At 40.9% G+C, this 16,673-nt stretch overlaps 1 protein-coding gene across 1 annotated transcript in view; it reads left to right on the top strand.

Annotated features, from left to right (window-relative positions):
- Nucleotides 1–16,673, top strand: part of LOC103129766 (glutamate receptor ionotropic, kainate 2-like) — a 44,040-nt gene that overhangs the window by 21,986 nt on the left and 5,381 nt on the right. The window contains exon 4 of the mRNA XM_016665364.1: nt 12,167–12,348. Coding sequence (XP_016520850.1) covers nt 12,167–12,348 — 182 coding nt within the window. The remainder of the gene's footprint in view (nt 1–12,166; nt 12,349–16,673) is intronic.

The following is a 16,673-nucleotide window of genomic DNA, read 5'->3' as shown; positions in this document are numbered from 1 at the left end:
CAAAATTCTGATTACATACACAAAAGAAGGATATAATCACAATATAATAAATATTTCAAACAAAATGTAGTTCACGAACCTCTTTTTTTTTTTTTTACAATAAAAGTGACACTAAAATAAGTTGCAGCTATAGCTTCACACGTTAACTCAGATTGCAAACTACCAGGACGAAACCGTTGAGTAACGGGGCTGCTGGCGTTGTTGCCTCGGTGATCTTGAAGCACCACGATCCGGGTTAGAAGATGTAACCCTTGGGTGTGAGAGTCGAGTCCTCGTTGTTCCGTGGACTCTGCGTTGTGTACTCTTTAAGGTTTTCGTCGGAAGGAAACAAGACTCTGACACACACTGCGGTTTGGGATCGTGGTTGTGACCGTTTATTCGGACCACCTGACAGCGATGCGGCTTCGCCCTTTAGAATGCAGAGCAGAAACTGCTTGTCAACTTTCATTAACGCAGTTATTATTTTTTTCTTTTGATTTACAGATGCAGAATATATATATAAAAAAGAAAAGAAGACAAAATGATACAAAACTAACAATGATACAAAACTAACTAGCTGAACATTAAAAGTAACATTTTGTTACATTGAGGAGCTGGCGGTCAGTATTGCCTACCTTTAGAATGCAGAGCAGAAACTGGCCGTTGTATTACCAGCACACACTAACGAATGCCAAGTACGGTGTCCTTCAGAGGACATACTCCACAAAGCTCCACAACATAAAGAGCAAATCCAACACTGACATGCGCCGACACATTCAAGCACTTCCCTACATATACCTGCTTCATATACATTCTGTAAAAGATATAAAGAGTGAAAATTGAACGGGACTCTTCCTGCTCTGTTCCGCATCCACATACCACATAAAGCTAATAGGTGTTCTGATCGGACACTCTGAGGCGATTGCTGCCAGCCTGGTCCCAGAAGTCTTTCCAACATTTGGTCCTTCGAGCTGGAGTCTGAGTGACTGCTTCAGCAATATATTGTCGGAATGGAAAGGAAGGATCCACATGAAGAGTCTGATCGTCCCCACCGACGCAGCCAGCTGCCGTCGTACCTCCAGGACTATGAGGTGGACTACCACGCTAAAAACCACCTCCCTCAAGAACAGCAGGTCAGACCATCTACTCATCCTGAGATTTTCCAATACATTCATAATATGTAAGAGGAACATGATCAACTGCGGCTAGATGTGAAACGCCTGACAGAACTGATCGCTAGCTCTCCCGTACTAGCCCCGCAGCATGCTTCATCACAATCTGGACTTTGTGAGGATGGGACGTCAGACCCACTTGTACCCACTAGTAAACTGATGTCAGCCAAAGGTCACAAGGACCCACATCAGCTTGAAAGTACTCCACAGGTGTCAATTAGGGATGAGTCTCAATGTCCACCAGATAACCAGAATGACCTGATTGAGGAGCTCACACACAGTTTAAAGGGAGCAAGCGTTGACAGGTAACGCAGGACACAGTCACCATCATCTTCAGTTGAATCGTCCCCTGAATCTCAAGATTTCCTCCTCTCAGCAGGTCAGGGTAGGAGGTCCCCTCCACCCCAAGATTCAACACCACGGGGTTATTTCCAGTCACAGCATTATACTGCGCAAAGAAAGGCTGATGACATCTGTTTTCGCAGTGACAGGAGCTACAGACAGGCTGATGCCCCTCCTGGACTGTCAAAGTTAGGAGCTTTCTATCATGATGAGCCATATTATAGACAAGATGTCAGACAAGACGTCAGATATTTTGCCCCTGGTCCCAGAAGCTGCCCTGACAATCGCCATTGTCTTTCTGATACACATCCAGATCCAGGTCATCAGTACAGACAGTGGAGCAAATACCCAAATGATCATCCACGGCATCCACCTGATCATCTTCAGCCAAACGAAGGTCCTCAGACACCACTCCCTTTCAACAGGAGCGGATATACTGAAACTTAACGTGGACCTCAACCGACAATCCCCGATTTTGTGCACGAGGATCCCCGGGAGTTTACAAGATTAAAGTTAGCTTTAGAGAATATATTACCATTTGATGCTCCTGAGCACTTCAAGTTTCAGATATTGAAAGATCACCTTAAGTGTGAAGAGCACTGCTCATTGCTGATTCCTACATTCATAGTCCATTTCCGTTTACTGACACCATGAGAGCTCTTACAGAGATGTACGGTCAACCTCAACATCTGGCCTTAAAAAGAATCACCAAACTGATGGATGCACCCAACATCAGGAGTGGTGACATCAGAGCTTTCAAGTCCTTCGCACTCCAAGTCCGTGCACTAGTGGGTATGTTGCATCAGTTGGGAGAACAGGGTTGGACAGAGTTAAAATGCGGTTCACATGTGTCCCGCCTCTTAGCTAAGCTACCTTATGACCTAAGAGCAAATTTTCAGAGATTTGTCAACCCCATCAACACCCCTATACCCTCATTACTTAATCTGACTGAATGGCTCGAGTATGAGGATACTCAAGTCCAGATAATTGGAGATCAGTACTGTGACCACCCAGACAGGGAGAAGCAGGTTCAACGGAAGGAGAGACGCTCTGAGTATAAGTTTCAGAAGACAACAACCATTCTCCATGGTAGTGAGCCGAAGTGGAAGATGGAGAAAGATATGCCGATAACGACACAAGAAAAAGCAAAGAAGTACTGCCCATTCTGTAACACAGTGCAGCATTACCTGAATCAGTGCAACAACTTTAAGCTCTTGTCTAAGGAGCAGAAGACAGAATGGATCAAGGCAAATAAGAGGTGCTGGTGATGTGCCCGTGATCATCAAGCAGCTAAGTGTAAGCCATGTGGACGGCGGCACCTTGAGGTCCTTCATGACGTCAACAGCACACAAGATGTTGCACTACCTGCATCACCCAGTGCGCCTGAGGAAAGCACCTGCTTGGTGAGTTCCATCTCTGAGACACTCTATGTAGATCGACCAACCAATAGCAGTCAAGTGTTACTCAAGCTGAGTCGTGTTGTTATTAAGAGCAGTACAACAATGATCGAGACTTATGCTGTATTGGACGATGGTTCGGAGCGTACCATACTATTAAGTGAAGCAGCTGAGCGCTTGGGGCTGCATGGGGAACCTGAGGACCTTTCACTCTGCACTGTCCGTCAAGACATCTGCACGATCCATGGTTCCACTGTATCATTCTCCATTTCCCCAGCTTCGAAACCTGGCAAGTCCTTCCAGGTCCACCGAGCCTTCACTGCAAAGGAACTTGGCCTTGCACGGCATAGTTACCCAATCCGAGCATGGCAGGAAAAATACCGTCACTTTAAGGACCTGCCACTGCCAGACATCAAGGAAGTACAGCCCCTTCTGCTGATTGGATCGGATAATCCACACCTTCTCACTCCAGTGGAGCCTGTACTTTTGGGTCCTCCAGGTGGGCCTGCAGCTGTACACACCCGACTTGGATGGACTCTGCAGGGTCCATCAAGATTCCTACGTCACCATCTAACCCCACAGCAGTGTCTTTTCACCTCCACTTCTGCACCAGAAGCTGAGCTCTTCAGCAATGTCGAGAAACTATGGAAAATGGACATCTTACCTTTCCGGAATGAGCGGCTCATTACCAGGTCCTGACAAGATGCTGAAGCTATCCGAAGACTTGAGGAGAAGATAATCAGAGTAAACATTGATGGCGTAGACCGCTATGCCACCCCCTTACTGTGGAAAGAAAATCTTCCCCCACCACATGCTACACCAGAGGCAGTTATGGCTCAGCTTCGTAGTACGGAGAAGCGGCTTGCCAGAGAATCACAAAGGGCATCCACCTACTCGAAGGAGATCCACAAGCTACTCCAGGCTGTTTATGTCACAGCTAAGACTCCGGAAGAGGCTGCACCAAACAAATGTTTGTGGTTTATTCCACATCATATGGTGCACCACAACGGAAAAGACAGGATAGTGTTCAACTGCTCTTTCACATACAAGGGTCAGAGCCTGAATGATTATCTTCTGCCAGGGCCCACACTGGGAGCTAGCCTTTTGGGAGTCCTTCTCAGGTTCAGGGAACATCCAGTCGCCATTACCAGTGACGTAAAGGGGATGTTCCATCAGGTCCGTCTGCTAGACGAAGACAAACCTTTCCTCTGTTTTCTGTGGCGAGACTTGAAGGTGGATGATGAACCAACCATCTACAAATGGCAGGTGCTTCCCTTCAGGACGACATGCAGCCCGTGTTGCGCTACATTTGCACTTCAGTCCCATGTCCAGAAGCATACTGAACTGGGAGAGGATGCTCATTTGTCAGTGGAACGTAATTTTTATGTTGACAACTGTTTGCAGAGCCTCCCTTCAGAGGTCCAAGCCAAAAGGTTGGTTGATCGCCTGCAGTCGCTCCTTATAGAAGGTGGATTTGAACTACGACAATGGGCTAGTAATGTCCCTACAGTAATTAGCCACCTACCGGTTGAGTCCCAATCCGAAAGCAGTGTTCTATGGTTCTCCCAAGAATCAGCCGACCCTCAGGAACGCACTCTAGGACTTGTATGGCACTGTAAGACTGATTCACTGTGGTACAAGCATCACCAGAGCTCCAGTACGGAGCCAACGATGCGCAACATCTATCAGTTGCTTGCCCAGCAGTATGATCCTCTAGGGTTTCTTGTCTCATACACAAGAAGAGCCAAGGTTATTGTGCAACACCTCTGGGACAAAAAAAGAGGATGGGATGATCCTCACTTACCTGAGAACCTGCTCCATGCCTGGCATTCATGGAAAGGTGAACTGGACCATCTTCCCAAGATAACACTGCCGAGATGTTACACTGACCCAAACTTGGATTGCAGTAAGAGTAGCCGAAGCCTTCATGTGTTCTGTGATGCCTCAGAGCGCGCCTATGGCTCTGTGGCATATCTGCGTACCGACCAAGGTGAAGGACAAGTTCAAGTTTCCTTCTTGGCTGCAAGGTCGAGAGTTGCACCCAAAAAACAACTCTCAATCCCTAGGCTAGAGTTGTGTGGCGCCCTGACAGGTGCACAGTTGGCATCTGTTCTAAAAAGAGAACTTACCCTTGACATCCAGGATACAGTGTGCTGGACAGACTCGACCACAGTTCTCAATTGGCTCCATTCTGATTCTTACCGGTATAAAGTGTTTGTGGGAACCCGAGTCGCAGAGATACAAGAACTCTCTGCTCCAGTATCATGGCGATACATCGACTCAGGAAGTAACCCCGCAGACGACATTACAAGGGGGAAAACCTTGGTTCAGCTTGCTGGTGAGAATCGCTGGAGCAGAGGGCCAGCATTTCTTCAGTCGTCATCCAGCTTTTGGCCAAAAGCTCCAGTGGGAGAAACTAAAGAAGAAGTGGAGGAGCTACGAAAGCCAATGTTCTGTGGCCTGCTGACAGGATCAGTTAGTCCACCAGTTCTTGACATTCAACACTTATGAGGAACTCCTGAACGCCACTGCTCACTCACTTCACGGGGCGGCCAATGACACCCATCACCCTGATGCTGATGCCTTTCAAAGGGCAGAGCTGGCTCTGTTGAGATATTCTCAAATGGAGAGCTTTCCAAGAGAATTTGCGCTACTTAAGTCAGAGAAGCCGATCCCATCCAGCAGCCGACTAATTACTCTCGCGCCTGAGTATGACAAGGCCACTGACCTGATTAGAGTTGGAGGTCGACTCCGCAGATGCGAAGGATTGAGTCCTGAAACACTACATCCTGTACTTCTGGATCCCTCACATCTGGTGACAAAGCTTCTAATCCAGCATTATGACAGTCAGCTTCTCCATCCTGGAGCAGAAGAGGTGAAGAAGAGTGGAGAAGAGGTGGGGCATCCTTTTCAAATGCCTTACAACTCGAGCAGTTTACCTGGATCTGTTGATGAACATGGATGTAGACTCCTTCTTGATGTCTCTCAGACGGTTTATTGCTCGTAGAGGAAAGCCATTTGAACTCTTTTCAGACCAAGGTACCAACTTTCGAGGTGCAAATAAAGAACTACATGAAGCATTCAGTGCCATGGAGTCAAATTTTCGACAACAACTGGCAGCTGAACAGATCCGATTCTGCTTCAATCCCCCCAGTGCTCCACACTTTGGAGGTTCTTGGGAAAGAGAGGTGCGGTCTGTGAAAACAGCCATGCGTACCACATTGGGAGCTCAGACCGTGTCAGAGGAAGTGTTGAGGACTGTCTTAGTTGAGGTAGAAAGTATCCTTAACTCCAGGCCTTTGGGTTATGTCTCTTCGGACATTGCAGACCCAGATCCCATCACGCCCTACTCCTTGCTAATGGGGCGGCTGGATTGCTCTCTGCCACAAGTGCTCTACCCAGAATCAGAAATGCTTAGTCGCAAAAGGTGGAGACACACACAAGTCCTGGCTGACCAGTTCTGGAAGCACTTTATACCAACCCTCCAAACACGGCAGAAATGGCATACAGATAAGGAGAACATTACTGTTGGATCCGTTGTTCTCATTGTGGATCCACAAACCCCGAGAGCACTTTGGCAACTAGGAACAGTAAAAACCATCCTACCTGGAGTTGATGGTTGCGTCAGAGCTGCAACCGTCCAGGTAAAGGACCGGACTTATACTCGTCCAGTGGCACGTCTCATCAAGTTGCCTGCCCTACCACAGGATTCTACTAAAGTGTAGGACATATTCCATCAATGTCAGATTTGCACACCAAATTTGGGAGCGGCTGTAGAAAAGGGTATGGTTGTGTAGGAGATTTCCTATGCACCCTGAACGCAACACAGGTGTGCAGCTCGGTAACCCCCCAGAGAAGAAAAAAAGTCAGCAAAAAAGCAGCCGAAAGACTGTGTGCGTTTATAAACCTGTAAGTTTTTTGTTATTATTCATGCTGTTATGTTTCTGTTTGAGAGAACCACACACACTTCCATGTATACCTGCTTCATGTACATTCTGTGAAAGATATAAAGAGTGAAAATTGAACGGGACTCTTCCTGCTTTGTTACGCATCCACATACCACATAAAGCTAATAGGTGTTCTGATCCGACACTCTGAGGCGATTGCTGCCAGCCTGGTCCCATAAGTCTTCCCAACAAGTAGCTCTTAAAAAAAAAACTATAATTATCACAGCTACTACAACGCTCCCTGTTCATTCAACAAACATACGAAATAGCTTTAAAGTCACACCTTATATGTAAGTTGCTTTACCTGTTGTTAAGGAAGAAAATATCAAAATTAATTAACTTTGGAAAAAGTTTGGCTCTCTCTTCCTCTGGATCCCAGGTCCTCTCGGCGGGCCACGTGTGGCCACAAGGAAAACAACAATGCGTGTTGACATCACAGAATTACAGAGTTTAATCCAATATAAGACAATGCATAAACTTACACAGAAACTGTAGAACAACGGAGACATACATTCATTTACCTGACATACTTGGAAAAGAAGGAAAGAAAGAAAAGCAAAGACGTGCAAAGACATCTTTGGAGAGTTGCAAGAGCAAATCTGATTTGTTACTTCTGTGTAGAAAGTTTTATCTTCTTTTCTTTAATTTATTCAAACAAGGCGTATCTTTGCTCCTCCAACCAGGACCTTCTCTGACCCTCTATCTGAAGCCTAAAACCCCTGCCGTGTTTACGGCCTTTCACAAATGAGTGTGAAAAGCTGGAACTTCTCCTGTATCGTTTTCCACACAGACAAAAGGCAGTTCAAACAATCCTAGCAAACCATCTGCTGTAACTACAGATAAAATAAAGGTCAATAGGCCAGAATAAGTTTCTGATTTAAAACCACAATTTAGGCCATTTGAATCAAGACATGTTAAGTTTTAAAACTAGCTTATTTTAAATTTATTTTCTTAACACTGTAAAGGGGAATAATGAAAACATGGACACGATGTTATTACTCTCATCTCCATTGTTGTAATGGAGGAGCAGAAGCGTCGTGTTCCCCTACATCCGATCAGACAAAACCAATCGAGCGAGACTTGAACAATTAAACTCTCAAAATTTAAATCTAAAAAGGTTGAACTTTTCAAGAATTTAAACAAACATAACCGGAAAAGTAACATTAAAAAAAATACATTTTAAACTTTATTAAACTTAGGCTACTTGTTTTACTGTATCGATCTGTAGCGCTGAACTTGAAAGACCAAAATAATCGATCGCCGATCACTAGATCTTGTTTTCCCTTTTAGTTATCTAAAATAGTTTTATAACCACTACACGCACGCACGCACCACACACACACGCACGCACACGTCGTTCAACCAGGCAGCTATTTGTAATCCATTTGGGGGGCCCAGAAAATGTTTGGAAACCGCTGGGGGCCCCAGGAGAAAAAGTTTGGGAACCACTGCCTTAAAGTATCAACATGGTGAAGCATATAACTCAGAATTTTGCTGCCTTTTCCAGGATCTGCATCCTGATGATGACTTAGGTTTTCAGAACTACTAAGAACTACTAGAGACACTGTTGCTCTATGCATGCTCAGTATGAGAGATTGCTGTTAAGTCTATGACACAATATAATCTGCTGGGTTTCCTTAGAAACTGTTTTATTGAAGTTTCTCATTAACACTTGCATTTCAAAGTATCAAAGTAATCATATTTGGTAACACTTTATTTTATGAGGTGTGAGTAAGACCGACATGACACTGTCAAACATGACATAACACCTGCCATGAATGTGAGCAAGTCTTCATGAATATTTATGACTGTTGTCATTAAGTGTCATTCGGTAAATCATGACATTTTTAATACAAAGTTGGCATTATTCAAAATGTCTTTGTTATGACAACTTGACATTAACCAAGAATCATTGTCATAAAAGCAGTCATAATAATGTCATTATTACACTGTCAAAAGCTTTAACAAAACAATAATTAATATTTCCCCCTACCTGAAATAAAGCAGAACAAGTAGGACCAACAATGAAGATTTCATTAAGCTTTATTACTCTGTCAAATGATTTCATAACCATTATTAATAATCCCTCTTAAATCAAGTGGAACAAGATGTCATTAAGTGTTATTACAGTGTCATTAATATCACTAACCTCAAGCAAAGTGAAACAAGTAGCAAGAGTTATGAAAATCTGTGATTTATAAGCCTGGTGGCCCTCCATGCTTTACTATCCCCCTCCCCCCATACTTGTTTATGTTTTAACCCTCTGATGCTTAGTAAGTGGGTCCTTTTTGACCTGGTGAGGTCATCTTTTTGCAATATCTTTGTAATGAAAAGTTTTAATCACTTCATATTCCAGGTATTCCTTAAGAAACATGTTACTGATATCATGCAATTCAAATTTTTAATTTACCTTTTATACATTTTAAGAAATAGCATGTTTTATATCACTACCCCATTCTTCCATGAGTGGGTCCAAAATGACCCGCATGAATTTTCTATGGAATTTAAGCTACAACTCCTTGGCTGGAAAACATGAATTTTTATGTAGACATTATGTATATACTCATGTGCATACAAATGTGTAGTTTAATACATATTATTCAGTATTAATCATTATTTAATCATCTTTGTTTCTCTATGATTGCATAATTTTGTGTTTGTTAATTTTTTTAATATGTATTGATATTACTAAATAATATATTTAAAATATATGACTGGTTGTGTACTTTGTAAAATGCTCATCATAGATCAGTATCAAAATATTCTATTCCGAATCTATTCTGTTTTCCCCGCTAAGAATATTTAAATATGCTGAACCATGTATCAATCCAATTCAAAAATACTTTTTAAAATAACATCCTTGTAAATGTAGCTATGATAGCTGTTTGAATAAGGTTTACAGCAAAAAACAAACAAACATGAAAATCTGCCTAATATTTAGTGAGTTATGATTGATTAAATGCGCTGATACTTCATTGCGCCTGTCAAACATATAAGCAGTCGACCGCTCTAAGATGGCCGCCCTAAATCTTGTTAGCGACAATAGAGAAGAGCGGTTCATGAGGCATCTATTCTTTATATATGTCTATGGTTATAGTTCCACACGACAGGATTTGTGGACGCATGCCTACGCCATGTGAAGGAAAGAGGAGATAAGCTGCACACGCAGGCTGAGAAGTGAGATAAATATGATCGATTTTGGTGATCGGCAACAAGAAACAGTGATTGCCAATCACCAATCATACACTTTTTCATGGAAATCGTTCAATTATGATTGGTGGCTGATCGATCAGCATACCTCTAGTAAATTTGTTTATAATTTATGTTTGTCTTATATTCAAGTTGATTACAAAATTGATCAGCATCTGAGAAAATATTTTGTCTATTGAAACTGACTGAGTTGTGTTCCATGCTTAAATGGAGCCATGGAGATATTTTGCTGGTATTCAGTAGCTTGGACAGTATTGTGATAAGTATCTGTACAGTTAAATCATATTGTGTAAATTCTTTATCAAAAGTGAAAGGAAACTGTTCAGTAAATTGAGAAGAATTGATCCCTGCCTTTTATAGGCTTTATTCGAAGAGAAACTCATCCCCTGTCCATAAAAGAAAACAAATCAGCAGATGGAGATAAGAGTCATGCTTAAACACATTCTGTTCTTGATGGCTTCACCCACATTCTGTTGGACGTTTGGGTACACCCGTTACTTGTATTTTGTGCTAGATACTTGCATGCACTATTGAGCTGAGTAAAAGGAAATTAGACATATTTAAAATTTGCTTATTTACTGACGAGTCGCGCACTAACCGGTTAGTATCTCCATTATATGCTTTGTTCCTCACTATTTTGGGCAGGTTGTAAGTGTGCAGCAGGTGAGGTCAACTCTCCATTGATGTTTGCAGGGACACTCAGCATTGGAGAACCTGATGGACTCAAATCCATCCATCCATCCATCCATTTTATTACACCCTTATTCTATTGAGATTTTAAGGGGTGCTGGTGCCTATTTTCAGCGGTCAGCCAGCGGAGACAGCGTCACCCTAGTTAGGTCACCAGTCCATCGCAAGGCAACTTAGACGATAGACAGGACAAACAACCATGCACACACACACACACACACACACACACACACACACACACACTCACACCTAAGGAAAATTTAGAAAGACCAGTTTACCTGACAGTCATGTTGTTGGACTATGAGAGGAAGCCAGAGAACCTAGAGAGAACCCATGCATGCTAAGGGAGAACATGCAAACTCCATGCAGAAAGACCTCAGGACCTTCTTGCTGCACGGACAATAGTGCTACGAACTGCACCACTGTGCAGCGCTGGACTCAAATAAACCCAGATATTACATTTTTTGTAGAAATTCATTGCTGGCCCAAATATAATGACATTTCTCTCATGGGAGACAAATCAATGATCTTATGTTAACGGAAGTCTAGGTTACAACAGTCAACTTAAATACTTTATATCCTATTACATATTACTGTATTCAGCATAATCCCAACATACCAGACATATGTACAAAATGTTCAGAAGAAAGAGGGGCACCATTTCCTTGCATCTGGGAATGCAGAGAAATTAAAAAGTTTTGGAAAGTGATAAAACAAAGCATTTTGTCTCAAAGCACATTGTACCACATCTAGGTTTTCTCATACTGGGTCTGCATCCCACTTGGCATCATACTTTGTTTACCAAATATGAACAGTTACTGATTGATATGTACCCACTACAAGTTAAAACACTGATTGCACTTTTCTGGAAGAAAACAGAACCAAGTATCAAGCAATGGATCAGACAAATGCTGATGACTTCACCCCTGAAACACTTTACATATCTCCAAAAAGAGAAAGGCGACTAATTCGAAAACATTTCAGGATGTGTGTGAAAAATGTGGACATGCCTCAAGAGGAAGAACCCAACTAAGGACAAGTTGGAGAGTAGTAGAAGAAGAAAGTGAGGAAAAGTGATAATTTTGTCCTCTAGCAGCCTAAGCCTTTAGCAGCATAACTCCAGAGACCAGCTCAGGATAACCTGAGCTATGAAATGAGGGATGAGAGAGGCAGAGACAGGGGAAGTCGTTTTTCTGGATGTATCATTAGAAATGTCTGTAATTTCAATACACTAAATGGTGCAAAATGAAAGAGCAATTGTTACATCAGTAATGTAATTTACCAAATTTAACCCTCCTGTTGTCCTCGGGTCAAAATGACCCGAGGACAACAGGAGGGACTACGATTTAAAATTTCCAATAAATTTGCTTGATGAAATAGCTGTGATTAATTATATTGAAAGTGATCTGCTTCTGTGCTTGTCTTTCAGGTCTCATTCGGTTGCAAGAGCTAATAAAGGCACCATCCCGGTACAACATCCGTTTAAAAATCCGCCAGCTGCCTGCAGAGACAAAGGACGCCAAGCCTCTTTTAAAGGAGATGAAAAGGGGAAAGGAATTTCATGTCATATTCGACTGTGGTCATGAGATGGCTGCTGGGATCCTAAAGCAGGTATGGACACATCTATCAGCTTTGCTTTACGCTGTGTGCTGCTACTTCCAGGTAGAAGTGAATCATTTGAGCCCAAGAAAGCAGCAGAAGGTCGTCTGAAGCTGTGGATTGTACTTTCTCTGAGGAGTCAGGTTTTTTGGAACTGGATTGGTCACCTGATATTATCTAATATGCCACCATATTATATGTCAATTTCCGATTGTTACATGTCACACCACCAAATCTGCTCAAAATGTTTTGATCTTTTTGTTTTAAATTCTGCATGCTTGTTAATTATTTTTCATCTCCCATTTTATTATGCAGATTTGAAAGTGTTAATAGTGTGTTTAGAAAAGCACCAATAGTTGTACTTCTGTACATGTAAATGCATCGGGAACACTGCACATTTTATTATAGAACAAACAAAACATCTCACTGTCCAGAAAATGATAAAATAGTACTTGATTGTTTAAGAACAAGAGTAACAATAGCAGTTTAAAAAACACATAAAAAATAAACTCTTAAATGCTTGAAGATGTAGCTTTCTTGTGAATAATCACTGTTTCGGAGAACTGCTGCACCTAAATAAAGAGCAAATGTTTGGGTTTTAAGAAGTCACTTCTTAAATTACATTTGAGTACACTTATTACAGTGTAGTCAATGAGTATTACAGTGTACTCATTTGTTGGGTCTTTTTATGCTTCTGTGTCTCTTATTCTGTGTTTGCATTTTCGTTTATGTTGGAATTACTGTTATTTGTTGTTTTTGTGTGCAGCACTTTGGCCAACAGCAGTTGGTCTTAAACATATATATAAATCAATTTGATTTGATTGGAAATTTGATTGGACTTCTGTTTTTCACAGAATGAACTATCTCACAAATTGAATTTCTGTCATGATGTGGTTTGTGGTGGTGAGAATGAACACAGGTGAAGATGGTGATGATGAAGATTTAATTAAGAACAGCTCAGACAGTCCAGTTCAGGCAAGCACGGCAGAAAACTTAGCAGCAGCTAAATACCGGTAGCAACTGAAAACTAAAGACTGAAAAAGAGAGCTAAGTCGACACAAGACTTCTCAGTACAATTGTGTGCAACAACTGACATGCGACAACGACAACTTACAAACAACAAGGATCTGACAAGAGACAGAGACAACAGGTGGACTTAAATACACAGGGAGTAATCAGGGGAACTAGACACACCTGGGAAACAATTAGGGAGCAGAATAAACACAATAAACACAGAAAACTCAAATCGTAACACTTTTACATTATTATTTTGAACTTACTCTTTTCGGAATAAGCTACATGTATAACTAGACTGTAGGCTCTATTGTTTCTTTCTTACTCTATCACACCTACTAGTGATATTTTTTTGTCATCTAGAAATACTTCTCTATCAAAACAATTATCGATCTGGTTAGTGATGTTGGCCTCTTATTTTGAAGAGTGGGGGATTTTGTGATGAAAAAACTTTACACACTTTTTGTTAATTTATATTTAAGACATTTAGCTGCATACAGCTCAGGAATGAGAACACTTTTAAGATTGAAGTTTCTTCCCTGAAACAAACAGTTTGAAAATATGAATAATTTAGAAACAAACATGTCTCAGCTTTTAATTTGTAGTCAATATCAATATACTATTTGCCAAGAAATAATTTGCATGTAATAATTTATATCAATTCCAAGTTTTTTTTAACTAAACATTGTATATTGTATAGCAGTTGTCATGTGCCAATACTATTTGGATTTTGTTTTCTCTTGTGTTTGTATTTTAATTTGTGTTATTGTTGTTATGGTTTCTCTATATTAGTTTATTCCTTTGTTTTCAGTTTCTTTGTTCTAATTTGTGTCTTTTTCTGTTAAATTTGGTTTAATTAGCTAAGGACTATTAGCTTTTCTCAGTTAGAACATGTGCATATCAGTTTCTCTTGTGCCCATTATTCAGCTTTTCCTTAGTTACCTGGTACTTGTTCAGCATTCTGTTGATTGTATCCACCTGGTATCCATGTCTCTCATCACTCTTTTCTTTCTTGTTTACTGTATATTTTCATGTTTTCCACCAATTCATTGGCACCTTGATCCTCCCAAGTTATTGTCTGAATTTTGGTTCTTTGTTAGATTCCTCTTCATGACAGTTATAGCTAGTTGCACTTTGTAATGTTTAAATTCCCAAAGCCATGAGAAATGTACAGGTTGTTCTTAATTTTAGTTTAAAGGTTTAGGTTAGGAATAGAAAAGTCCAGAATGCACAGTTTCTTTGCTTTGGCGTTAAATTAGAACAGAAGTGGAAACGCTACAGCACTATTGCAAACTGCTGCCATCCACTGAGTTCTCTGTGTTTTTTTTCTTCATGCTGTAAAACGTGGAGCCAGGCATGTTTTAGTAAAATACCCATAACTGTACTGTTTGTTCTTGAAATGCTACATTATTTACTGTTATGGTTTTTTACTAACCTTCATAATAGAAATTAAACAGACACAGAAATTACAGGGTTTTCCCNGTTAGAACTACGAGTGGGATCAAACTCCGCTCATTCATTTTTAGCTTACAGAAAAAGCGCCAAGCCGCCAAATAAACATAAACTGACCAGTGACATTTTGCTTTGACGTGCCCACCGCCATAGACTCGCTACTACAAGACGTTTTGAAAAAAAGAGGGGGTTTTTTCTGCACAATTTTGCTTATAGTAAAGAGGGTTAGATAATAAAAAAATCCATATTATTCTTTTCTTTTTTTAAAGTGGGTACAAAACATTTCATTGAATATTATTTTGGCAGTGGTCCCTAATAACAATGGCTATTTTTAGAACTTGCTCCTGGGCCACTGACAAGGTCCTCTCGGGCGATCGGGGGCCCGCGGGCACCGTGTTGGTGACCCCTGGTCTAAACTATGTTACAGAGAGTAAACATAATAAAAACATGCTTTATCTGTGGCATTGTTCATTAAAATTGCACATTACTGATGTATTAAAATTAAATACGATCGGTTCACTTAATGATATTGTATTAGGAATTAGGTAATGCATTCAGCAAGTACTTTTACTTTTAATACTTTACGAACAAATATGATTGAGGTTATATTAAACTGAATTTAATTTACTTGACAAATTGTGCCCTTCCCCTTCATCTATTTTTCCCCAACATCCGTGTTGTAGCAACACTGAAGCTCTTTGTCAGAGGAACCTACCGTAATAAACATTTTAAATAACCATAAAAATAAATATCAAACATGTTTGAAATACATCTATTTATTTATAAAATCCTATTCACGTTGAAACTTTATCTTCTTTTTACTTACCATGTCTTATTTCAAAGTAGAGGAGAAGTCCGATATGCAACATTCACAGTCATGTTGAAAATGGAGGCTAGTGAAGAGGGGCGTGGCTTCTTCCAAGTTTCGCCTTTAACTTAACCGTTTGGGTAAATCTACCCAACTCCTGGCCCAACAGAAGTGTGCAAAATGTAGACTTCCAGTAAATTTCTGTAATTTTTTTTTGTTGTTCTTTAATAAAGTTACAAACGTTTTGATAAGCCAATCAGAGGAGGACTTGCTGGTTTCAGCCTCCTGGCGGTGTTCAGTTTGTCACCCAATGCTGAGATCGACTCAAAACCTTCCGCAATCGACATATTGCGCCCTGCTCTAGCAAAGCACGAACAGTTCAGAAACAATATGAAATGGGAAAAAAGTTATTATCTGATTGAGTTGTGTTTTAGATTGTTCTTGAAAAATTAATCAGTCACGGCTGATTAGTGGGTGAACTCACAGCTGCACAGTGAACCCACTGATTTTTTCAGCAGACAGCCGCTCCCCTCTCTTGCAGGTACTGGGAACCCCGCTAAATATTTTAGGGGGACGCAGTACCTGACCGTACCCGCCTACTTTCACCCCTGTATACATCACTTTTCTTCATGTTTAAATTTGGGTCACTCTAACTAAAAATATTTTAATATCTGTGAGTATGTAAAGAAGCATTATAGATCATTTCAAGACAAATTTTTTTTATAATTTATATGCTAAAACTGTGTTTTTTTGTTTGTTGCCTCAGGGCAACATTGCACAGTTAGGGCCCTTTTGCTCAGACAATATTATTTTAATGCAATGATATGCAATTGATTGCAAAATAATTATCAAAGCCAATTTTTTTAACTTTATTATTGACTAACAGTAACAGGAGATAGATGCAAGATCGTTTCATTCCCAATGAAAACATGAGGATCCACTGTACAACCATTATTTCATTGTTTGTTTATCCTCAAAACTGACTTCAGTCCCAAAGGGTGAAGAGCTGGTCATCAGTGAACAAATGTACTTATTCCAAAGCAGGCAAAGACTGAAGCAATAC

Source organism: Poecilia formosa, unplaced genomic scaffold, assembly GCF_000485575.1.
Source record: "Poecilia formosa unplaced genomic scaffold, Poecilia_formosa-5.1.2 Scaffold575, whole genome shotgun sequence".
Lineage (NCBI taxonomy): Eukaryota > Metazoa > Chordata > Actinopteri > Cyprinodontiformes > Poeciliidae > Poecilia > Poecilia formosa.
Note: the sequence above shows the minus strand (reverse complement) of the source record. Positions and strands in the feature narration are given on the sequence as shown.